General features: G+C 44.3%; 2 protein-coding genes across 2 annotated transcripts; both read right to left on the reverse strand.

Annotated features, from left to right (window-relative positions):
• Positions 1 to 5,368: 5,368 nt before the first annotated feature.
• Positions 5,369 to 14,590, reverse strand: LOC130490292 (vomeronasal type-2 receptor 26-like). Its single transcript, XM_056864118.1, has 6 exons — positions 14,523 to 14,590; positions 13,114 to 13,405; positions 10,032 to 10,190; positions 8,396 to 8,605; positions 7,506 to 7,632; positions 5,369 to 6,270 (listed from the first exon to the last, which is right to left on the reverse strand). Exons 1-6 carry the CDS (start codon positions 14,588 to 14,590, stop codon positions 5,369 to 5,371), a joined length of 1,758 nt encoding a protein of 585 aa, XP_056720096.1.
• A 3,112-nt stretch (positions 14,591 to 17,702) lies between these two features.
• On the reverse strand, positions 17,703 to 22,938 carry LOC130490293 (vomeronasal type-2 receptor 26-like). The gene is made up of 4 exons (XM_056864119.1): positions 22,798 to 22,938; positions 21,137 to 21,364; positions 20,252 to 20,378; positions 17,703 to 18,604 (listed from the first exon to the last, which is right to left on the reverse strand). Exons 1-4 carry the CDS (start codon positions 22,936 to 22,938, stop codon positions 17,703 to 17,705), a joined length of 1,398 nt encoding a protein of 465 aa, XP_056720097.1.
• Between the last annotated feature and the right edge of the window lie 2,090 nt (positions 22,939 to 25,028).

Here is a 25,028-nt window from a genome sequence, read left to right on the forward strand (position 1 = left end):
TCATGTGGAGGAATGCGGAATCAAACTCGGGTCTCTAGATTAGCGTCTAGCATTTTTAACTGCTACACCACACTGGTTCCATTTTAGTTGGGTGAATTATCATGGAAACTAGGCTTTGCAAGAGGCTGGGTCAACTTTAGGGATCTTTTAACCAGCATTTATGTGGATCAGTGGCTTAGGGAAAACAACTAATAAAGAGACAGGTGTTCAAAATATTGTGTTTTTATCATTTTAAAGATAAGAAGAAGAATCACATAAGCGCTAAATGACTTATTCATGTACAATTCACACAAGAACTGGAGGAAATAAAGGGTGGAGGGGTGCAAATAGAGTGAGGGTACTTTTGCCAATATTTACCTATCCAGAGGGGTGATGTCTGGTGGAAGCAGGGTGAAGGAGGGAGGGAAAAGGATCAGCATTTCTTGGAAGTAAAGCATTCCTTTGGCACCTCATCATGCCTCATTATTATTAAAAATGCCTATTCAATTTTGCGAGTATACTTAGTTGCTAAAATAAAATCAGACATTATCATCAACTCTACATAGAAGGAGCCATGACTTCCTTACAATGGAAAACAATTATCATCCTGGGAAGGGTGCCAATGAAATAGAACTTCTTCGGAAGTACAGCCAATATGAGATACAATTCCACCAATTAGGAGTTCACCTGGCTGATGCCACTGATGTGGAATCTGAGGGGAAATGTTCCCCGTGCACTTCATGCTATGTACTTCATACACCACGTGCGGAAGCAGCATCTGTATCAGCAGCAACATCTCAGACTTTGCCAAGTGAAATCCAAGAACGCCTCTCTCTCCACATATACTGTCCTGGGTCTCCTCTACAGCATCATCCTTAGTTTCCGCCTGGTTTCAAGAAGGTGGCTCAGATGGCACCTGATTGTGCCCACATTCTTTTCAACAGTGGACGTAGGAAACTTTTCTTTCGTGTCTCAACCTACTTCTTTGTATCAAATTCGAGAGATATTGTGTACTGATACAAAAAATGCCTCTCTGTAGTCCCTCATTTTAGCTGAGAGTGGTTCAGCAGAGGGTTTTATAAGCAGAACTTAAAGATTTTATTTCTGGTTTGTTTTCTGTTTTCTTCTCGAAAGCTACTGGAACTGAGACTGGGAAAAGAAATTGCAGTGATTTTGATAATTATAGTGGTGGTTATCTCCTCTGGAAGACAGTTAATATTGTTCTGGTATAACAATTTGCAAAACTAGTGAAGCAAAAATATTTTTTTCTAATTTCATCCCAGCTTCTCTATAGTGAGGCAGCAGTTGTAATGGGGAGCTCAGAAAGACTAGCATGGGCCCCCGCCCACCCATGATGCAATAAAAAAAACTGGGCATCTCTGAATGGAAGTGACAAAGCAAGAACTATGGTGAACTTTTTCTTGGATGAATTTATTTATCACATGAACACATGAAGCTGCCTTCAGCCGAATCAGACCCTTAGTCCATCGAAGTCAATATTGTGTACTCAGACCAGCAGCAGCTCTCCAGGATCTCAGGCAGAGGTCTTTCAAATCACCTCCCTCCCTAGACCCTTTAACTGGAGATGCCAGGGATCGAACCTGGGATCTTCTGCATGCCAAGCAAATGCTCTACCATTGAGCCACAGCCCCCTCCCCATAGTCTGGAACATTTCTGCACCACTTGTCCAGAGAACCTATTCAAAGTGTTTTACAAAGTGAAGCATGATAAAGCCATAAACAGCATAGAATCATTAAAAGTTCCAAGAAACCCAGCCTAAAAATCCAGCAATAAACCCCCAAGTTAAACCCTGTGTTCTCTCAGGTTAGGGGCAAACGATCAAAATGTTTGAAGATCAATCCGGCTTTTAACCACTTGGGAAAAGAGAATAAGTTTGGCCTTGCACCTCGGTGTCAGGCGAGCCTCAAAGGGAAGGGCATTCTACAGGTAAGATGCCAAACTGACAAGCCTTGTTTCTGAGCACCACCTGCCTCACTGATTTAAGCAGGGGTGCGGAGAGCAGGAGGATCTGAACCGAGAGGGAAACATTAATAGATGGGATGTACAGTGTGGGAGGAAGTGGTCCTTTGTGTCCTCCAACTGCAAGCCATTTGGGGCCTGAAAATAAGATTTTGCTCTTTGAGTTTTGCGAGGAAATAGACAGGCAGCCAGGGAGGGTCTTTTTCCACTTTCCTGACCTTTCAGAGCCTGTGTGATGTAGTGGCTGGAATCTCTGACTAGGATCAGGGAGAGCCAGGGTTGAATCCCCATTCTCCACCTGCAGGATGCTGTTTGACCTTGCACTGGTCCCACCCTCTCAGCCACACTTACTTCACAGGGTTGTTATGAGTATGGACTGGCAGAGAGTAGAACAGTGTCTGGTTCTTTTGGGCCCCGTAGGAAGAAAACTCAGAGTATAACGTTTGTGAAACGATCACCCGTTGTTCTGTTGCTGCAGATTTTGTGTCATGAGGCAAAACTGCTCATTCAGCATTCAAAGTAGCATTGCATATCGCAAGTGCAGGAAGCTTCAGGACTGGCCAGCAGGGGAAATTTGCACATCACCCCCAGGACATGGCTGGGATCTCTTTTGGGGGATTTGTTTGGAAAAAAGCTTAACCTCCAGAAAGAAACTGAAGAACAAGGTGGCGAGGGGGTCCTTTCTGAGCATGTGTGAAATGGTTATATTTACATATTCCTGAAGGAGGTGATTTGTTAGCATGTCTTCCAATCTGGTTTTCATACAGTTTGACAGTGAGAGCTAGATCATCCCCCTGCTGCGTAGTGGGTGCTTCTGTGTCAGGCCAAAAGTGACCTCATCAAGAGGCGATGTGGATTGGCCCCCCTTTCTATCGGTTGGCCTCTGCCTGTCGACATGCTGAAATAATTGGCAGGTAGGGCTGTCAATTCGGTTCGGTCCGAACTGAAAATCAACCGAATTTCCCCTGATTCGGTGCTTTTCTGTTCGGACGGATCCGAACTCAAAACTGGCGAGCAACCGGGGGGCCCGAATTCAGCGAGTTTGGGAGTTCGCGAATAAATCCGGCCAATTCGGCCGTCAGTAAGCAGCATAACCGTCAGTAAGCAGCATTCTCCTCCCCCGGCCAATCGGTGGGCAAGCTGGGTCTTCTTCTGGCCAATCAGTCAGGATTGAGTACTGGAGGAATCAGCTGATGTGCGCCCCGGCCAGGGAGAGAGAGAGAGGGAGCGAAATCCTCGTGTGTGTGTGGGGGGGGTGCTTGTGCACATTCGCTCCTTTCTGTGGCTGCAGGGGGAGCATTTTTTGGGGTGCAGACACAAAACTTTCACTGGAACTTCATATGAAGCTTCTTAAGGTACCCCCCAAGTTTTGTAAACATTGGGTCAGGGGGTCCCGAGATATGGGCTCCCCCCTTTTTCTTTCCATGGCTGCAGGGGGCGCATTTTTGGGGGTACACATCCCAAACTTTGAGCGGAGTTTCAGACCCGTGTTCTTAAGACACCCCCCAAGTTTTGTAAACATTGGGTCAGGGGGTCTCGAGATATGGGCTCTCCCCCTTTTCCCTCCCCCCCTTTTCCATTTATGTGGCTGCAGGGGGGGATTTTTTGGGGATATAGCCCCCAAACCTTTAGCATAGCTTCAGTGAATTATTCTTAAGATACTACCCAAGTTTTGTAAAGATGGGTTCAGTGGGGGCAGAAATATCCCCTCCCCCCTTTTTCTCTTTCCATGGCTGCAGGGGGTGCATTTTTGGGGGTGCAGACACAAAACTTTCACTGGAACTTCAGATGAAGCTTCTTAAAGTACCCCCCAAGTTTTGTGAACATTGGGTCAGGGGGTCCCGAGATATGGGCTTTCCCCTTTCCCCTATTGGGATGAATGGTGCAGCCGATCCGATCCTGTGTGCATCTACTCTCCAGAGCATAACGTTCCGTGCCTAATTGGAATCATCTTGGATTACAGCCAGTCCTGATGGAACAGAAGACAGCCACAGTAAGACCCCTTTGGGGGCTTTAATCTATAATTTTTCTCCTGTGTATGTGTGTGTGTGTGGGGGGAAAGCAGAGTCTGTGTGTGTGTGGGGAGGGAGCAGTTTCTGTGGGTGGGGGGGGAGCCAAAGGGGGCTTTCATCGGTTCTGCCTGGGGTGTGTGTTCCCCCTCGAGTCTCTCGCTCCCTGGTTTGAGGGGGGAGGTTTCAGTTGTGTGTTGCAAAGGTGTTGTTTAACAAGGTTGTGTTTGCAGTTGTTTTGCTAATTTATCCGCTGTTGTCGGGCTGGGAGCTTTGTGCGTGGGCGGCAAGCTCTGCTGAGAGATGCACATTAAGGGTGGGGGGACCCCTTTCAGGGCCCATATCTCAGCCCCCCCTGACCCAATCTTTACAAAACTTGGGGAGTCTTTCAATAAACGTCCTTTGAAGCTCTGCCAAAAGTTTTGGACTTCTAAGCCCAAAAATGCCCCCCCAGAGCCGTGGAAAGGCGCGGTTGTGTTTTTAATGGCTTTATTCGGCCGAACTTGTTTTCGAACTTTGAATTCCCACCGAATTGAACGGATCCGAAGTGGGGGAGTTCAGACTTCGGCACATACCGAACCCACAGGGGCCAAATTCGGCCGAATCCGAACTGTACCGAATTTTTTTTTTGACAGCCCTATTGGCAGGTGATTGCTAGCCATTAGCTGGTATTTGGGATCCTTTGGGAATTACCAGCAGCAAACAGCGGTTTAGAACTCTGTCGCAGGCAATGCGGCAGTTCCATTTCCATACTACAGGGGAAGTGACATCCTCATGTCACCAGCAACCACATGGACGATCTGGTATCTGGGCAAAACACAATGCTAACAATGGTATCACCAAGGACAGAGGCTTAGGCCTCAGTTTGCTGCAAGCACATTTTTCCCACCCCGCTGCGGTTGCAGGGGCGTATCAGACAACCTGAGTTGTCAATAAGCCAGTGCAGTAACAGGGATGCCAGAAATAAGGTTGATGGTCTTTGATTAGGCCTCTAAGTACTCTCTCTCTCTCTCTCTCTCTCTCTCTCTCTCTCTCTCTCTCTCTCTCTCTCTCTCTCTCTCTCTCTCTCCTCTCTCTCTCTTTCTCTCACCCAAAAAATCCTGAGCCAGCATTTTTTATTTGAGCATTTTTTATTTGAGATTTACAGGAATGAAACATTCAAATGTAGAATTTTTTCTACCTCCCCACCAAGGAATAAAGGCCCATAGAAACTCTCCAAATGAGTCTTAGATGCCTATTACAGAAGAATTTCAGGGGAAGGTTTCTGGGTTTCATTCTATGCAGAAAACAAAATAGCCACAGATAAATAAATAGATAAAAACAAAATAGCCACAGATAAAAAACATATAGATTCAGATAAAGATACAGCTGCAGAACAAGTGAATAGATGAATGAAGGGTTCAATGGTTTTTCCTGATCAATTGCTCCCTTCTGTTCAACTCAGGCCTCAGAATGATGACATAGCATTTGGGGAAAAAGATGCAGCCTAGTAAGCCAGCACTGGAAGCGAAGATGGAGAAGATCTCCACGGCCACTGTGGCTTTTCCTTGAGTGCTCAGGTAGGTGGGAACGAAGGACAGCCAAACACTGCAGAAGACCAACATGCTGAAGGTGATGAACTTGGCTTCGTTGAAACTGTCAGGCAACTTTCTAGCCAGGAAAGCCACAATAAAGCTGACGGAGGCCAGAATTCCCATGAAGGCCAAGACACAGTAAAATATGGTGGCTGACCCTTCATTGCATTGCACTATGATTTCTCTATGCAGTGAATGCATGTCCACATCTGGAAATGGAGCAGAAGATCCTAGCCAAACAGCACAAATGCCAATTTGAACAAAGAAGCAAAAGATAACAATAGACCATGCCAATTGTTTCCCCACCCACTTTCGAAAAACGTTTCCTGGTTTAGACGCCATAAATGCCACCACGACCGTGACAGTTTTTGCCAGGACAGAAGAAACAGCGACTGAGAAGATTATGCCAAACGTCGTTTGTCGGAGGAGGCAGGTCACCTTGTTGGGCCTTCCAATGAAGAGCAAGGAGCAGAGGAAGCAGAGGAAGAGAGAGATGAGTAGACAATAGGTGAGGCTCCGGTTGTTGGCTTTAACGATGGGGGTGTCCTTGTACTTGACAAAGATTGCGAGCACCAGGGCTGTGATCAGAGAAAAGGAGAGAGCCAAAAAGGCTAAAATTATGCTCAAGGGTTCTGCAAAGGAAAGGAAATTTGGAATCTTGGGAATACATTGGACTTGTCCCAGGTTTGGATAATGACTGTCAGAGCAAGTCATGCAGGAATCCATGTCTGAAAGGAGAAGAGAACCTATTTAGACACATTCATCATATAATTTTTTTTTATGAGATAGTACTTAACCTTGTGCCCTGACCTGGATGGCTCAGGCTAGCCTGATCTCGTCAGATCTCAGAAGCTAAGCAGGGTTGGCCCTGGTTAGTATTTGGATGGGAGACCACCAAGGAATACCAGGGTTGCTGTGCAGAGGAAGGCACTGGCAAACCACCTCTGTTAGTCTCTCGCCATGAAAACCCCCAAAAGGGGTCGCCATAAGTCGGCTGCGACTTGACGGCACTTTACACACACACACCTAACCTTGTATGGTCAACCCTTGATGAAATAACAAAAAATCACTATGCTGTGTACAATCAACCTGAAATGCAAATGTTTTGTATAGTTGGTTCCCTTTAAGATCTATTCCATAGTAGGTGTCTTTAATCTGACATTCTTCTATAGCTGGTTCACCTTTATCCATTAGTCTTCCCAGGTATAACATTATTTTGCAGTCTCTTCAGTGTTCCTGAAAAGAAACACATCCTAACTGTAAATGTTTACATAGTGTCTCCTAGAAACTGGTAGTTTTCTTTATTAGTCACCCCTTGATTTTTACAGTGTGTAAATATGTGTTAATTGTCAATTATTTATGAATCTTTGTAGCAACTGTTTAGTGGGCTGATGAAGACACCCTCGAAATGGCTTTCAACCTGGGTAACTGTCATGGTTCATAGAATTTTAAGTAGATAATAAAACACAAATGTATGAAGTTTAGTGACAGTTATTGAAGTTTAGTGACCTTGTATGTTTATTGGCCTACTTGCTGTCATTTGCAACCCTTGATTAAAACAGTTTTGTTAACCTATCCTGACATTGACTTTCAGGCTATAGACATATATTGATATGAGAGTGTTAATCCCATTGTGGTGAAAGGACCTTTCTGGGTATTTCGGTGTTCATGGTGATACTTCTCAATCTCATACCCGGTTATCTCTTTCATTAAAACAGAACTATGCCTTTCTGCTGCCTGGGAGATGTGTTTTCTTTAGAATCGAGTTCCCATTATTTCTAAAAAGTATAACACAAATCTCTGGAAATAAATGCAGCAACGCAAGGAATGTTCAATACCGAGGAGGCTTTTCATGTGTCCCCATAGTGCAGATGTTTAAATGCCCTCCCTTCAGGCAATCACTCAGTCCCAAAAACATATTGGGATCTTCAACAGGAGTCATATGAATAAGAGCATTTCCTACCTTCTTTGTCTGATATTTTCCCTTCTGGACACGGATCACAATCGTAGCAGCAGAATGGCTCCCCTTCCTTCTTTTTCTTGCTGAAACCAGGCTTGCAGTTGTCATTACATACAGATAAGGGAGGCAGCTGTCATTGAAGAAAAAGAGAAGGTAGAACTGAGAAGATTTTGGGAGTATTTTGGCTCACAATAGCTGTAAAAGTTGTCAAGTTGATGGGAAGAGTAATATCTCTGATATCAAGGGAGAATACACGTTACCAAGAAGACTACTGAATCAACAGAGATTGAAATGTTGCGTGCCCAGTGATGGTGTCATTCACAGCCTCTTCTTGAATCTCTAGGATGAAAGTCCTTTGGTGGCCAGGAAGGGGCTGAACCAGCATTGGGGGGCTCTGCACCAGCGGCTGGGCCACTTATGCCTTGCAGAGTGGCCCCAATGGTGGTGGGGAGGCCCATACACTGGTCTCCCACCCATGGACGGTGGATGGACCTTCCGCCTGTGTTCCACCAACACAAAGCCCTGCGCTGGCATCCTGGGGGTGTTGCTATGACATGCTAGGGGGCAGAGTCGCCGATAGGCAGCTTCTTGTCCCCTTTCGGCTTTTTTGCAGGGTTAGCCTTGTTGTTCTCAATGGAGCAAAATGCAACATTTAAAAAAGAAAAAGCCTCCAAAAGTCCAGGTACCAGATTTGGAGGCGCCGCAGCACCGCCTCAGCCACACCTCAGTCCCCGGCCATGGAAAGGTCAGGAATGGGCAGCCCGTGTCTCAATCAGCAAAATTCGTGGACTAAAAAACTGGTTGAGTCTGTTTGCTATCTTCCTTAAAGCGTCTGTCTACTCATTTCATTAAAGTTTTGTATATTTTGAGAGACAGTGGAGATTTTTTCTCACCTGTGTGAGGTGTCTGTTCCACTGAATTCTGTCCTCGTCGATGGTAACTCTTTTACTAAGTGGAACCTGAGGATCCAGCCTCCCCATCTTGACTCTGACATAGGACTCATTTGGAAAAGTGACCATATTGGTAATATCAAATCCACCTTTCAATTCTCCATGTTCATTAAAGGTCACTTCATCTCCGGCACTGTTGTTGAATGCAATTCTCTGAAGAAGTGCGTGGAGCTTAGTAGAAAGATAAAATGTATTAGGGAACCTGGAGTGATTTTCATGGATTGGAATGACCTCACCAATACTTTTTAGTTTCAAACAGATTTTTAGATTACTTTCATCAAAGACGGAAGGTTTTCTATGAATTCAAGTATTTTGGTTGCTCATGAGAATAAGCTTCCATGGCCAGTTACAGGACAAAGGAATGAAGTTTGATTCGGGGTGTGAATGATGTTATAAACCTCCAAATGGCCCTTGGTGGAACAATGGTTCCCCACCCCTGCATTACAAGGACAATAGGCTTGCCCCCACCTACCCTACAGAGCTGCAGGAAGCCAAAGGAAGCATGAAGAGCAGCAAAGTCTGCAGGGGATGGTCAGAAAATGACAGAGGGTCAGAGCTTACCAGGTGGTGAGATGTAATTTCTCACTTTTCAACTCCATCTCTAGATTTGTCCTCTGGTTAGTCAGAGGGAAATACTCCCTGACTCTATAGGAGTTCCCATAATTTCCATGGTTTTACCATGGAATTTTGGGGAATTTTGACAGCATCATGCTGGGGACAGGGAGCTGATGTCACTTCCGGGTTTTCACACAGAGGTGATCTCGAATTGTCAGTAACACTTTTTCAACGGCCCCATCTCTTTGCAACCCTCAGCATGATAGGGGATTTTCTTTTGTCAATGAAGAGAAAATACCTTCCAAGGCGGCACATTCAGAGAAGCCAGGCTAACCCCATCCTCCATGCCTCTATAGTTGGTTCTGGCAGATGCCAAGTTGTGTAGAGCATGTGCAATGGCATAGACAGCATTATAGATACTGTAGCTATGGCCACTCATGGTCATTTCAAAAAAAGGTGCCGGGACAGTCTCCAATCTCTCCTCTCCCGTGCATGTGTCTTCCAAATTTGTTGTATTAATGGAATCTAGTAATGCACATTGAAAGACTTGTTCCCAGAATTGCTTGATAAAACCATCCCCCTTTGCCCAGGAAGGTTTTATTTGTTGGAGAAACGTATGGAATCCTAGGATATCCTTGGAATGTATTGTGAAGGAAAGAGCACCATGAAATATTTGTATATTTGATATCTTTTGTACAATAGTGAATGCAAAGTCAATCTGGGCTGTTGTAATCCACACCTTTCCTGTAGAGGTTCTCACCACATAATCAGAACCTGTCACATTCATTAAAATTGTGGGAATAGACATAATGGTTGCCAGCCAGGCAAGGGTTGCACTTTCTCCATGTAGAACAATTGCATTGGCTTTGCTATCCAAGAAATCTGTTTTACTACTCAGAAAATATTTTAATAGAAAATTTATGTCATCCCATATGATCTGTATTATGGCTTTTTCTATGAAGGCCACACAGATTCCTTTCCTGGAAAGCATCGGCTCAAATGCTTGCAAAAAACGGTCTCCTACTTCATTATCCATAGTGAAGAGCCCAACCCATTTCCAGCCGAAATGCAGAAATAGCTGGACAATTCCCTCGTACTGAAGGGCTTCCTGTGGGACTGTGCGGTAAAAGTGAGGGAGACTGGTTGGGTTATCCACTGCTGATTCAAATGAGCCAAATGAAAACTAATAAGAAAAAAAAAAAAAACATGTAACAGAGGGATTATAGGAATACTTTATTTACCACCTTCTTGTTTCAGAAGGTCTTTAAATGTTACCTCAGATCATGATCCTTTTATATCAGCAACGTAAATTACATAAAAGACCAATCTTTTTTTTCCAGAATGTTGCACGTTTTCTTTTTCTGCATATTTCCTGTTGCAGCTAGTAAACTTGTTTGGAACCATGGCTGTTTTTTACATTTTTGTTTTATTTATTTAAAATATTTATTAGCCATTTTTTCACCTTGCAAAATGCCAAGCGGCTTATAGTGTGAATAAAACAAGTATTATAAAAAATACAAAAAAGTCTACAATGTTAAATCTCAATCATGCTCAATTTCTATTTATTTCTCAGAAGATATCACCATATCTAAATGGTTTATCACTTTTTTTCACACAGCAGGGGGACTGAATTATCCGGCAGCCATTAAAACCTTTTTTGGGAAAAGTGAACCAAATGTTGGGATGTTAAAAAAATACAAATCTCGGAAAATTCGGATTTGGGTTTCTTGGCCATTTTTTTTCTGGGAAAACCCAAATGCTGAATTTCATATCCCGGTAAAGATAGGAATTTGGCTTTACGTTCGGGTTTGCTCAAAATTTCAGCTTTTAAAACCCTATGGGGCCTTTTTGCAGTTTTCACAGCTTCTCAGGGAGCATTTTTACAGGTAGAAATCCCAAATTTTCAGAGTAGCTGGAAGTTTTACTCCTTGCAAGAACCCCCAAGTTTGGTGAAGATTTGGTGAGGGGTTCCAAAGTTATGGGGACTGGAAGAGGTTGCCTCCCTTCCTCTATATAGGGACCAATGTGAAGTGTTTGCAATTGATTTCAATGGAGGAAGGGGGCTACCTCTTCCAGACCCCAGAATTTCAGAACCCCTGACCCAATCTTTACCAAACCTGGGGGTTCCTGCAAAGAGAGTCCCTTCCAGCTACCCTGAAAATTTGGGACCTCTAGCAACCTCCCCATAGCAGCTTCAAAAACAAAACAAAAAACCCATAGGCTAACATGGGTGGGAAATTTCCCCAGCCCATTTTCTCCTTTCCTAACAACTAATGCAAGCAAGCCCGCCAAGCCCTACACAACCACCAGACAACCTAGTACTACAATCTAGCTACCTAGAAGCACAATAACCTAGCAGCACAACAAACCACACGGAGAAGTCTATGCCAGCTGAGATTCCTTACAAAACCCCCGAAACACAAGACACCAGAAGTAAATCCAAGGGGGTGGGGCTTGTGCTATCCCTTACAAAACCTACACTATGCACACAGCGGAGACTGGACACAGCAGCACCCAGGCACACTCTGGCGGCACACACCCCACAAAACCCATGTCCAGCCACATGATGCCAGTAGCTGGAGGTCTGGGGGTACTGCTGCCAGCCCAGACAGGGTGCCAACCAAGCCAATCCGATGCACAGTGCCAAACCCAACAACAACTAGGCACACAATAAGGATACACAAACCCACCAGCAGCCAAGTAAAATGGCTCCTACACACAGAGAGAAACAAACCAAACAGGCAACACTTAAACAGGAACCAAACCAACCTTTAACACTTTTAAAGTGTTTAATCAAAAAGGAATTAAACAAGAATTTAAGCAGTTATGAGCAATAACAACTACAAAGTGTTGAAACCAATGTGAATTCAGTCCCAGAAACCCCTCCCCTTGCTTGCTTTCTTGCATGCAGCCAAATTTAGAAAACAAAGCCGCATGTGAAATAAAATGATAGGGTCTCAGACTGTTAGATGTCTTCTCTTCTCCTCCAGGTAGCTGGCAAGTAACAATCCAATGGAAGCAGCAGGCTGTAACCCACCAGGTCAGCTCAGGATGAGGCCAGCAGGAGCAAAAGCTAAGGTTTTTGCACCAGAACAAACTCTCTCAGTGAGCAACAGCCAGTAGAGAGAGTCCAAGTAGTATAGCCTTTGGCCAAAACATAGAAAGGTTTGAATAGAGAATCCAGTTTTTGTGATTGGCCAAAGAACATTCTTCTCTCAGGGCTAGCTACTGACTGGGAGTTCAATTTCATCTTCCCACCCCCTTGTTAGGCTGTCCAGACAAGGTAGGTTGCACCAAGGAGAGCTTTCTACTTTCAAAAACAGTACTCTTTCTTATGGGTATGGTTCTGGCATTAAACAGATTGGATTCAAGAGGAGCATGGTTAAAATTAATATTTTAAAAAATCGGAGCATATGGTCAATACAGGGGGAAATCTCAGGTTGTATTTTCCCTCCTTTTATTCATGACTCCCTCAGCCCATTCAAACCCCACCTGGATGTGGAAACTGGAGTCATAAATCTGATTTCCATTCCTTAGCATTATTCCAGAAGAACCAGACACCTCTAGCTTTGGTGTCCAAAAGAGGATTCAGAGTAGAAACAGAAATGTTGCCTTGTAGGAATGTTGTTCATAATCTGAGAAGCCATAACCCACAGACAAATGTTGCCAGTTGTGAGTGAAACTGCCACATTTCCTTTCCCCTGCAATCCTTCTTTGTTTCTATTTTGAGTAGCTACCGTAATAGAAGCACAGTTCATAGTACTCAGAATGGATTATCCAGTAGATGGATGGAATTGGCCAACAATCAAATCAACACCCATGCATTGAACAGAATCAAACATTTAACACCCTCCCCCCCCCAAAGCATCTCAACATTTTCAAATGGAATATTCATCCATTTTCAAATGGAATATTCATCCTTCCCAACAACTCTCATTTCAAGATGCATATCACACCCAAATGCAAAGTTACATAATTCCCCTCTCTTCCTATTGTTTTGCTCATAGTTCTTACTCTTTGAAAACCTTGGCCCGAGATCGGGAAGGGGGCTTAAACTGCATGTGAGATTTGTGAAACTCCAAATAATCGCAGTTCTCTGATTATACCTGTGGGATCTTGTAGCAACTTAAGAGAGTTGCCATGTCTGTTGAGGTTTCAGAACTATATCCCCCAATGACACCGATCATTTTTTTCTGGGTGCCACACTTGTAGTTTGGGACAAGTTCAAGTGATGTGAAGAGGAGGTCCAGGGTGGTCCTGTAAGTCCATTTCAGATATATGTAGGAGTCATGGATGTGGAACCCAAGTGTGACATTGGGCAAGATATTGGGGTTCTTGTTGATCTCATGGATGGCAAACACAAAGGCGAGGATGTGCTGGTAGAACTTTGTTATCAGGCTGCAACCAAAATAAGTTATTTGTTGAGAAGAGAACTTTTCAACGTATGGCATCTGTATTGGTCACAGATTGATCTAAGAACACAATAAGGGCCCAACTAAATCTGAGAAATGGCTCATCTGGGACACTTTTCATTTCCCCCAACACAATGCTACTGGGAAACCCACAAGCTGGATATTGAACCATCAGACATTCCCACTACCCACCAATGACTGGCATTCAAGTGGATACAGTAGGTTCCTCTCAGTTAGGAATAGAACAGCCCCTGAATAGATCAGCTAATTTGTTTTGACCCCCTTGAAGACACATTATCCAGCATTCTTCAACAGAGTCTGTGTCAGCAAGTCCCATGTGTTTGGTGAGGAATGTTTTTCCAGCATATGTGTGTAATCTGCTGTCAAGTCTCAGCCAATTTATGGCGCCCCCAGCAAAGGTCTTTGAAGGCAAGTGAGAAGCAGAAGTGGTTGTCCATTTCCTTTCCCTGCAGAGGTGATCTCCCTTTTAAGTTCTTCTTATTTAAAAAATTATATAAACATTATATTTTGAACACTTGTCTCTTTATTAAGTTTTTTTCCTAAGCCAGTTATGCACATAAATGCTGGTTAAAAAATAAATAAAGTTTCCCCAGCCTCTTGCAAAACCTAGTCTTCATGCTAACTAACCCAACTAAAATGTAGCCTGACCCTGCATAGTTTCTGAGAACTGAGAAGAATGGCTATACCATGCTGCCTTCGCTCCATCCTGCATATATGTGTGTAAAGTGCCAGCAGGTTGCAGCTGACCTGTTCCTTTCTTTTGCGTCACTTCAGAGGAGCAATCAAAGTTTCTTTGTCCCTTGTAAAGTGTTGCTTTGGCACCTTATGGCATATCATTATTATTAAAAATGTCTATTCAGTTTTTGCAAGTCTACAGAATTGCTAAAATAAAATCAGACATCATCATCAACTCTATATTAGAGGAGCCATGAAGTCCTTACACAGGAAAACATGTATCATCCTGGGAAGGGTGCCACTCAAATAGAGGTTCTTGGGAGTTACAACCAATATGAGATACAATTCCACCAATTAGGATTTCACCTGGCTGATACCACTGATGTGGAATCTGAGGGGAAAGGTACCCCGTGCACTTCATGCTATGTACTTCATACATCACGAGCGGAAGCAGCATCTGTATCAGCAGCAACATCTCATCTCTGCCAAGTGAAATCCAAGAACACCTCTCTCTCCACATGTACTATCCTGGGTCTCCTCTATAGCATCATCCTTAGTTTCCGCCTGGTTTCAAGAAGGTGGCTCAGAAGGCACCTGAGTTTTTCAACACTCTTTTCCACAGTGGACGTGGGGACCTTTTTTTTCGTGTCTCAACGTGCTTCTTCACATGAAATTCAAGAGGTATTTAGTACTGATACGAAAATTGCCTCTCTCTAGTCCCTCATTTTAGCTGTGAATGGCTCAGCAGAGGGTTTTATAAGCAGAACTTTAAGATATTGTTTCTGGTTTGTTTTCTGTTTCCTTCTTGAAAGCTATTGGAACTGAGACTGGGCAAAGAAATGACAGTGATTCTGATAATTATAGTGGCAGTCATCTCCTCTGGAAGACTGCTAATATTGTTCTGGGATAATAATTTGCAGAACTAGTGAAGCAAAAATATATTTTTCTAATTTCATCCCAGCTTCTCTATACTGAGGGAACAGCTGGAATGGAATGCTCAGAATGGCTAGCAGGGCCCCCACCCACCCGTGATACAATAAAAAAAAAAAACACCGGGCATCTATGAATGGAAGTGACAAAGCAAAAACTGCGGACAACTTCTCCTTGGTTGAATTTATTTATTTATTTATTACATGAACACATGAAGCTGCCTTCAATTGAATCAGATCCCTGGTCCATCAAAGTCAGTATTGTGTACTCAGACCAGAAGTGGCTCTACAGGGTCTCAGGCAGAGGTCTTTCACAACACCTACCTGGCTAGTCCCTTTAACTGGAGATGCCAGGAATTGAATCTGGGATCTTCTGCATGCCAAGCAGATGCTCTACCACCAAGCCACAGACCCCTCCCTGTAATCTGGATAATTTCTGCACCACTTTTAACAGAGAACCTATTCAAAGTGTTTTACAAAGTGAAGCATGATAAAGTCATAAACAGCACAGAATCATTAAAAGTTCCAAGAAACACAGCCTTAAAATCCAGTAATAAACCCCCAAGTTAAACCCTGTGTTATCTCAGGTTAGGGGCAAAAGATCAAAACGTTGGAAGATCAGCCCAGCTATTAACCTCTTGGGCAAAGAGAATAGGTTTGGCCTTGCACCTAAATGATAGTTGCGTAGGTGTCAGGCAAGCCTCAAAAGGAAGGGATGCTGTTTTGACCTTGGTCTGGTTCTTTTGGTCCCCATTGGAAGACAACTCAGAGTATAACGTTTGTGACACGATCACCCATTCTGTTGCTGCAGATTTCTTGCCGTGAGGCAGAACTGCTCATTCAGCATTCAAAGTAGCATTGCATATCGCAAGCGCGGGAAGCTTCAGGATTGGCCAGTAGGGGAAATTTGCACATCACCTCCAGGACTTGGCTGGGATCTCTTTGGGGGATTTGTTTGGTTAAAAGCTTAACCTCCACAAGGAAATTGAAGAACAAGGTGGCGAGTGGGTCCTTTCTGAGCATGTGAGAAATGGTTATATTTACATATTCCTGAAGGAGGTGCTTTGTTAGCATGTGTCCCAATCTGATTGCAGGCCTGGTTGCCGGACAGAAAAGGTCTTGGTCTATGGTTTTCATACATTTTGGCAGTGCTTCTGCATCAGTCCAAAAGTGACCTCATCAGGTAGGGATGTGGATTGACCCCCCCCCCTTTCAATCAGTCTGCCTCCGCCCGTCGACCAGCTGAATTTTGTTGGGGGGCGGCAAGGATTGGCAGGTGATTGCTCGCCATTAGCGGGCATTTGGGATCCTTTGGGAATTACCAGCAGCAAACAGCGGCCTAGACCTCTGTCACACGCAATGCGGCACTGCCATTAAAAGACTTCCGGGGAAGAGGCATCCTCATGTCACCATCAACCACATGGACGATCTGGTATCTGGGCAAAACACTATGGTAACAATGGTATCGCCAACAACAGAGGCTTAGGCCTCAGTTTGCTGCAAGCACATTCTTCCCTCCCAGCTGCGGTTGCAGGGGCGTATCAGACAACCCGAGTCTTCAATAAGCCTGTGCAATAACAGAGATGCCAGAAATAAGGTTGATGGTCTTTGATTAGGCCTCTAAGTACTCTCTCTCTCTCTCTCTCTCTCTCTCTCTCTCTCTCTCTCTCTCTCTCACCCAAAAAATCCTGAGCCAGCATTTTTGATTTGAGATTTACAGGAATGAAACATTCAAATGTATATTTCTTTCAACCTCCCCACCAAGGAATAAAGGCCCATAGTGTTATGCCTATAATCTACATTATTATTGGAAATGTATGCTTTTATACTCAGTCCACATACTCACACTTATAAAGATGCTAAGCCCGGGGCATAAGGGTTAGCATCTAGCACAATACCATATTCTGTACACATATATAATGGCAATACCCCATGTATAAGGGATCAAGTATTATTCTTTGGTTCCTCTTCACTCCTGTGTGATCACTGAGTTAGCGTAAACTAGCAGCCATTATGAATCAGGTGCCAGTGAGATCATCCTTGCAGGCCTGGTTCAGCTAGCCGCCCTAATGAGGCCCAAGGGGGTGTCAGATGAGAATTAGGGGTGTCAGATGAGAATTTAGGGGTGTCAGATGAGAATGTTAAGTTTTGTTTCTCCATTACAGATCATGTAGCCACCTAAATCCACGCCTCAAAACCACACTGATACGATATGCTGCTCCAAATGTATCCATTATTGGGTCTTTGTGTCTCTATGCACTATATTACGTAATTGTAACACCCCTGACCAGAAGTTATAAACGTTGTTGCAATCCTTAGTTCTGGTGTGTGAATTGTCTTGCGCATTTGGGGCAATTCTCACCCAGTGTGTATATTGGGCCTAACAAACAGACTGCTTTGAACTCTCAATCTCCTGCTGTGTTATTGTCATTGGGAATTAATACAATAATACAGGCATATCAATAGAAACTCTCTAAATGAGTCTTAGATGCCTATTACAGAAGAATTTCAGGGGAAAGTTTCTGGGTTTCATTCTATGCAGAAAACAAAATAGCCTCAGGTAAAGAAATAGAAGAAAACAAAATAGCCACAGATACAAAATAAATAGATTCAGATAAAGATACAGCTGCAGAACAATTGAATAGATGAATGAAGGGTTTAATGGTTTTTCCTGATCAGCTGCTCCCTTCTGTTCAACTCAGGCCTCAGAATGATGACATAGCATTTGGGGGAAAATATGCAGCCTAGTAAGCCAGCACTGGAAGCGAACATGGAGAAGATCTCCACGGCCACTGTGGCTTTTCCTTGAGTGCTCAGGTAGGTGGGGACGAAGGACAGCCAAACACTGCAGAAGACCAACATGCTGAAGGTGATGAACTTGGCTTCGTTGAAACTGTCGGGCAACTTTCTGGCCAGGAAAGCCACCATGAAACTGACTGAGGCCAGGAAGCCCATGTAGCCCAAGACACAGTAAAACATGGTAGCTGACCCTTCATTGCAATGCACGATCATTTCTCTATCGAGTGAGTTCATGTCCACATCTGGAAATGGAGGAGAAGATCCCAGCCAAACAGCACAAATGCCAACTTGAACAAAGAAGCAAAAGATAACAATAGACCATGCCAATTGTTTTCCCACCCACTTTCGGAAAATGATGCCTGGCTTAGAGGCCATAAATGCCACCACGACCGTGACAGTTTTTGCCAAGACAGAAGAAACAGCAACTGAAAAGATGATGCCAAAAGTCGTTTGTCGGACGAGGCAGGTCAGCCAGTTGGGCCTTCCAATGAAGAGCAAGGAGCAGAGAAAGCAGAGAAGGAGAGAGATGAGGAGACAGTAGGTGAGGCTCCGGTTGTTGGCTTTAACGATTGGGGTTTCCTTGTACTTGACAAAGATTGCGAGCACCAGGGCTGTGATCAGAGAAAAGGAGAGAGCCAAAAAGGCTAAAATCATGCTCAAGGGTTCGGAAAAGGAAAGGTAATTTGGAATCTTGGGAATGCATTGGACTTGTCTCAGATTTGGATAATGACCTTCAGAGCAACTCCTGCAAGAATCCATGTCTGAAAGGAGAAGGGAACCTATTTAGACACATTCATCATATAAATACAATTTGATGAGATAGTACCTAACCTTATATGGTCAACCCTTGATGAAATAACAAAAAATCATTATGTTGTGTACATTCAACCTGAAAGGCAGATGTTATATATAGTTGGTTCCCTTTAAGATCTGTTCTATAGTCGGTGTCTTTAATCTGACATTCTTCTTTAACTGGTTCACCTTTATGTAATTATATAGCGTTAGGTAGGGCTGTCGATTCGGTTAATCCCGAACCGAAAAACAGCCAAATTTCCCCTGATTCGGCAGTTTTTAGTTCGGATGGAACCGAATTCAAAAAAGGCGGGAAAACGGGGAGCCGAATTCAGTGAGTTTGGGGTGTACGGCGAATAAATTCAGCAAATTCGGGGTTCCGCGCAGCAGTTAGCAAGCAGCATTCTACCCCGGCCAATCGGTGGCCAAGCTGGGTCTTCTTCCCCACCCTTAATGTGTATCTCTGACAATGGGGGTTTGCAATTTGCTCCGGGCAGCTCAGCTGTTTGTTAGGGCTGGGAGCTTTGGGCGTGGGAGGCAAGCTCTGATAATTGCAAAGGGGGGACCCCTTTTGGGGCCCATATCTCAGCCCCCCGACCCAATCATAAAACTTGGGGGTTCTTGCAAGAAGGGTCCCCTCAAACTACGCTGAAGGTTTGGGACCTCTACCCCAAAAAATGCCTCCCCGGAGCGGCGGAAAGGCACAATTGTGTTTTTAATGGCTTTATTCGGCCGAATTTTTCCCGAACTCGAATCTCATGCTGGATTGCACAGACCCGAAGCGGGGGAGTTCAAACTTCGGCATTTCCTGAATAAAAACGGGCCGAATTTTGCCGAATCCGAATTTTACCGATTGTTTTTTTCAACAGCCCTAGCGTTAGGATGTTTTTCCTTTCAGGAACACTGAAGAGACTGTAAAGGAATGTTAAACTTGGGAAGACTACTAGAGAGTGTCTCCTAGAAACTGAAGGTCTCTCTATTAGTCACAATAAGATTTTTAACAGTGTGTAAATATGTGTTAGTAGTCAATAATTTATGAATCTTTGTAGCAACTGTTCAGTGGGCTGATGAAGACACCCTTGAAATGTCTTCCAACCTGGGTAACCCTCATGGTCCATAGTATTTAAGTAGATTATATATATAAGTTTAGTGACAGTTATTAGATACCTTGTATGTTTATTGGCCTATGTGCTGTCATTTGCAACCCTTGATTAAAACAGTTTTGTTGACTGGTCCTAGCATTGACTTTCAGCCTATAGACATATTTTTATATGAGAGTGTGAATCCTATTGTGGTGAAAGGACCTTTCTGGGAGATTTGGTTTCATGGTGATACTTCTCAATCTCGTACCGGGTTGTCTCTTTCCTTGAAACAGAACTATGCCCTCCTGATGCCCGGGAGATGTGTTTTCTTTAGAATCGAGTTCCCATTATTTCTAAAATGTATATCGCAAATTTCTGGAAATAAATGCAGCAACGCAAGGAATGTTCAATACCGAGAAGCCTTTTCATGTTTCCCCCTAACACAGATGTTTAAATGCCCTACCTTCAGGCAATTAGTCCAAAAAACATATTGGGATCTTCAACAGGAGTCATATGAATCAGAGCATTTCCTACCCTCTTTGTCTGATATTTTCCCTTCTGGACACGGATCACAATCGTAGCAGCAGAACGGCTCCCCTTCCTTCCTTTTCTTGCTGAAACCAGGCTTGCAGTTGTCATTACACACAGATAAGGGAGGCAGCTGTCATTGAAGAAAATGAGAATGGAGAACTGAGAAGATTTTGGGAGTATTTTGCTTCACAATAGCTGTAAAAGTTGTCAAGGTGATGGGAAGAATAACATCCTGTATTTCAAGGGAGAATACATGATATCCAGACCACTACTGAATCAACGGAGATTAAAATGTTGCGTGCCCAGTGATGGTGTCATTCACACCCGTTCCTGAATCTCTAGGATGAAATTATTTGGTGGCCAAGAAGGGGCTGAACCGGCTTTGGGGCCCCCTAGACCAGCGGCTGGACCACTTATGCCTTGCAGAGTGGCCCCAATGGCGATGGGGAGGCCCATACGCTGGTCTCTTACTGCTGCCGGCGCAGCACCACCCATGGATGGTGGATGGGCCCTCCACCGGTGTTCCACCAGCACAAAGCCCCGCACTGACATCCTGGGGGGTGTTGCTAAGGCATGCTGGGGGGCTGAGCCGCCAGTAGGCAGCTTCCTGTCCCCTTTTGGCTTTTTTGCAGGGGTAGCCTTGTTGTTTTCAACGCAGCAAAATGGCCCAATTAAAAAAGAACCAGATTTGGAGGTGCCGCAGCACCTCAGCCATGCCTCAGTCCCCGGCCACAGCAAGGTTAAGAAAGGGTAGCACGTGTCTCAATCAGCAAAATTTGTGGCCTAAAAAAGTTATTGAGTGAGTTTGCTATCTTACCTAAAGTGTCTGTCTACTCCATTCATTAAAGTTTTGTATATTTTTGAGAGACAGGGGAGATTTTTTCTCACCTGTGCGAGGTGTCTGTTCCACTGAATTCTGTCCTCGTCGATGGTAACTCTTTTACTAAGTGGAACCTGAGGATCCAGCCTCCCGATCTTGACTCTGACATAGGACTCATTTGGAAAAGTGACCATATTGGTAATATCAAATCCACCATTCAATTCTCCATGTTCGTTAAAGGTCACTTCGTCTCCCGCACTGTTGTTGAAAGCAATTCTTCGAAGAAGTACGTGGAGCTTAGTAGAAAAAGAAAGTGTATTAAGGAGCCTGGAGTGAATTACATGGATTGCCATGACCTCACCAATACTTTTCAGTTTCAAACAGATTTTTAGATTACTTTCATCAAGGACGGAAGGTTTTCTATGAATTCAAGTATTTTGGTTGCTCATGAGAATAAGCTTCCATGGCCAATTACAGGACAAAGGAATGAAGTTTGATTCAGGGTGTTTCTGGAATAAATTCTACTGAAGCAGCTTCCAGAAATTCCGTTTTGGTTTTGCTGCATACAGAGTTAATTTTGTTGGCCAGCAGCATTCATCACTATCTTTATGCAAATGTGCCTATCCATTAAAACAGGGGTGGGGAATGTCAGGCCCAGGAGCCGTTTAAGGCTCGTAAAATCTGGCACTTTGTGGGTCCTGGCAGATCTCTAGCTCAAAAGGATCTAAGACTGGTGATCTGCCCCCTCTCGTGGACAGGAATAGCCTCTATTCAAGTCAGATGTGATTTTGTTTTGCTCAGAAAAAGAAAGGAAGAGTCATCAGGTATGAAGCTTCTGTGACTGCCCAAGAAACTGTGTTAACACTTTTCCACCCGGGCCATGGAGAAACATATTCCCTCTGTACTACAAGAGGGCTGGGTGTGGAAGTGGTGACAATGGAGGTGTTAAAGAGGGCAGGGCCACAATGCACGGGGGGGGGGAGTTCTTAGCTAGTGTGTCCTCATTTCATCCCTGCAGGCAGAGGTAGCTTGAGCCGCCTGTAGAATCCTACCCCGACCTTGCGGAGCAGGAGTGGCATGTGGCTGGACAGCTATGCCCATCTGGTGCAAAAGACCATCCTGTGCCACCAGGTGGGCGAGTGTGCCACCGGTTGGATGCCTCCCTGCTTTCCATGAGGGAGGGGGTTCATCTGGGTTGGCTGCCTGCTTGGGTCTGGGTTGGCTAATTTTTAAGTTGATAATTTTGTATGGCCCTTGAATGATGTTATAAACATCCAAATGGCGCTTGGTGGAAAAGTGCTTCCCCACCCCTGCATTACAAGGACAATAGGAATGCTCCCACCTACCCTACAGAACTGCAGGAAGCCAAACGAAGCATGAAGAGAAGCAAAGTCTGCAGGGGCTGGTCAGAAAGGGACAGAGGGTCAGAGCTTACCAGGTGGTGAGATATAATTTCTCAATTTTCAGCTCCATCTCTAGATTTGTGCTCTGGTTAGTCAGAGGGAAATACTCCCTGACTTTATAGACGTTCCCATAATTTCCATGACTTTTACCATGGAATTTTGGGGAATTTTGACAGCATCATGCTGGGGACAGGGAGTTGATGTCACTTCCGTTTTTTCACACAGAGGTGATCTCAAATTGTCAATGACAGTTTTTCAACGGCCCCGCCTCTTTGCAACCCTCAGCTTGATAGGGGATTTTTTTTTTGTCAGTGAAGAGCAAATACCTTCCAAGGTGGCACATTCAGAGAAGCCAGGCTGACCCCTTCCTCCATGGCTCTGTGGTTGGTTCTGTCGGACGCCAAGATGTGTAGAGCATGTGCAATAGCATAGACAGCATTATAGATACTGTAGCTATGGCCACTCATGCTCATTTCAAAAAAAGGTGCCGGGACAGTCTCCAATCTCTCCTGTCCCGTGCATGTGTCCTCCAAATTTGTTGGATTAATGGAATCTACTAATACACAGTGAAAGACTTGTTCCCAAAATTGCTTGATAAAACCATCCCCCTTTGCCCAGGAAGGTTTTATAAGTTGGAGAAACGTATGGAATCCTAGGATATCCTTGGAATGTATTGTGAAGGAAAGAGCACCATGAAATATTTGTATATTATATATCTTTGGCAAAATAGTGAATGCAAAGTCAATCTGGGCTGTTGTAATCCACACCTTTCCTGTAGAGGTTCTCATCACGTAATCAGAACCTGTTACATTCATTAAAATTGTGGGCATATAGATTATGGTTGCCAGCCAGGCAAGGGTTACACTTTCTCCATGAAGAACAATCACATTGGCTTTGCTATCCAAGAAATCTATTTTACTGCTGTCTAAATATTTTAATATAAATTGTATGTCATCGAACACAAACTGTATTATGGCTTTTTCTCTGAAGGCCACACAGATTCCTTTCCTGGAAAGCATTGGCTCAAATGATTGCAAAAAACGGTCTCCTCCTTCATTATCCATAGTGTAGAGCCCAACCCATTTCCAGCCGAAATGCAGAAATAGCTGGACAATTCCCTCATACTGAAGGGCTTCCTGGGGGGCCGTGCGGTAAAAGGGAGGGAGACTGGCTGAGTTATCCGCTGCTGATTCAAATGAGCCAAATGAAAACTAATAAGAAAAAAAAATCATGTTAAAGAGGGAGAATAGGTCTTTCAAATCACCTCCCTCCCTAGACCCTTTAACTGGAGATGCCAGGGATCGAACCTGGGATCTTCTGCATGCCAAGCAAATGCTCTACCACTGAGCCACAGCCCCTCCCCATAGGCTGGAACATTTCTGCACCACTTGTCCAGAGAACCAATTCAAAGTGTTTGACAAAGTGAAGCATGATAAAGCCATAAACAGCATAGAATCATTAAAAGTTCCAAGAAACCCAGCCTAAAAATCCAGCAATAAACCTTCAAGTTAAACCCTGTGTTCTCTCAGGTTAGGGGCAAACGATCAAAATGTTTGACGAGCAACCCTGCTTTTAAACACTTGGGAAAAGAGAATAAGTTTGGCCTTGCACCTCGGTGTCAGGCGAGCCTCAAAGGGAAGGGCATTCTACAGGTAAGATGCCAAATTGACAAGCCGTGTTTCTGAGCACCACCTGCCTCACTGATTTAAGCAGGGGTGCGGAGAGCAGGAGGATCTGAACCGAGAGGGAAACATTAATAGAAGGGATGTACAGTATGGGAGGAAGTGGTCCTTTGTGTTCTCCAACTGCAAGCCATTGAGGGCCCGAAAATAAGATTTTGCCCTTTGAGTTTTGCGAGGAAATAGACAGGCAGCCAGGGAGGGTCTTTCTCCACTTTCCTGACCTTTCAGAGCCTGTGTGATGTAGTGGCTGGAATCTCTGACTAGGATCAGGGAGAGCCAGGGTTGAATCCCCATTCTCCACCTGAGGGTGCTGTTTGACCTTACGCTGGTCCCACCCTCTCAGCCACACTTACTTCACAGGGTTATTATGAGTATTGACTGGCAGAGAGTGGAACAGTGTCTGGTTTTTTTGGGCCCCGTAGGAACACAACTCAGAGTATAACGTTTGTGAAACCATCACCCGTTGTTCTGTTGCTGCCAATTTTTTGCTATGAGGAAAAACTGCTCATTCAGCATTCAAAGTAGCACTGCATATCGCAAGCGCAGGATTGGCCAGCAGGGGAAATTTGCACATCACCCCCAGGTCCTGGCGGAGATCTCTTTTGGGGGATTTGTTTGGTAAAAAGCTTAACCTCCAGAAACAAATTGAAGAACAAGGTGGCGAGTGGGTCCTTTCTGAGCATGTGTGAAATGGTTATATTTACATGTTCCTGAAGGAGGTGATTTGTTAGCATGTCTTCCAGTCTGATTGCAGGCCTGGTTGTGGGACAGAAAGGGTCTTGGTCTATGGTTTTCATACAGTTTGGCTGTGACAGCTAGATCATCCCCCTGCTGCGTAGTGGGTGCTTCTGCCTCAGGCCAAAAATGACCTCATC

Source organism: Euleptes europaea, chromosome 18 (genome assembly GCF_029931775.1).
Source record: "Euleptes europaea isolate rEulEur1 chromosome 18, rEulEur1.hap1, whole genome shotgun sequence".
Taxonomy (NCBI): Eukaryota; Metazoa; Chordata; class Lepidosauria; order Squamata; family Sphaerodactylidae; genus Euleptes; species Euleptes europaea.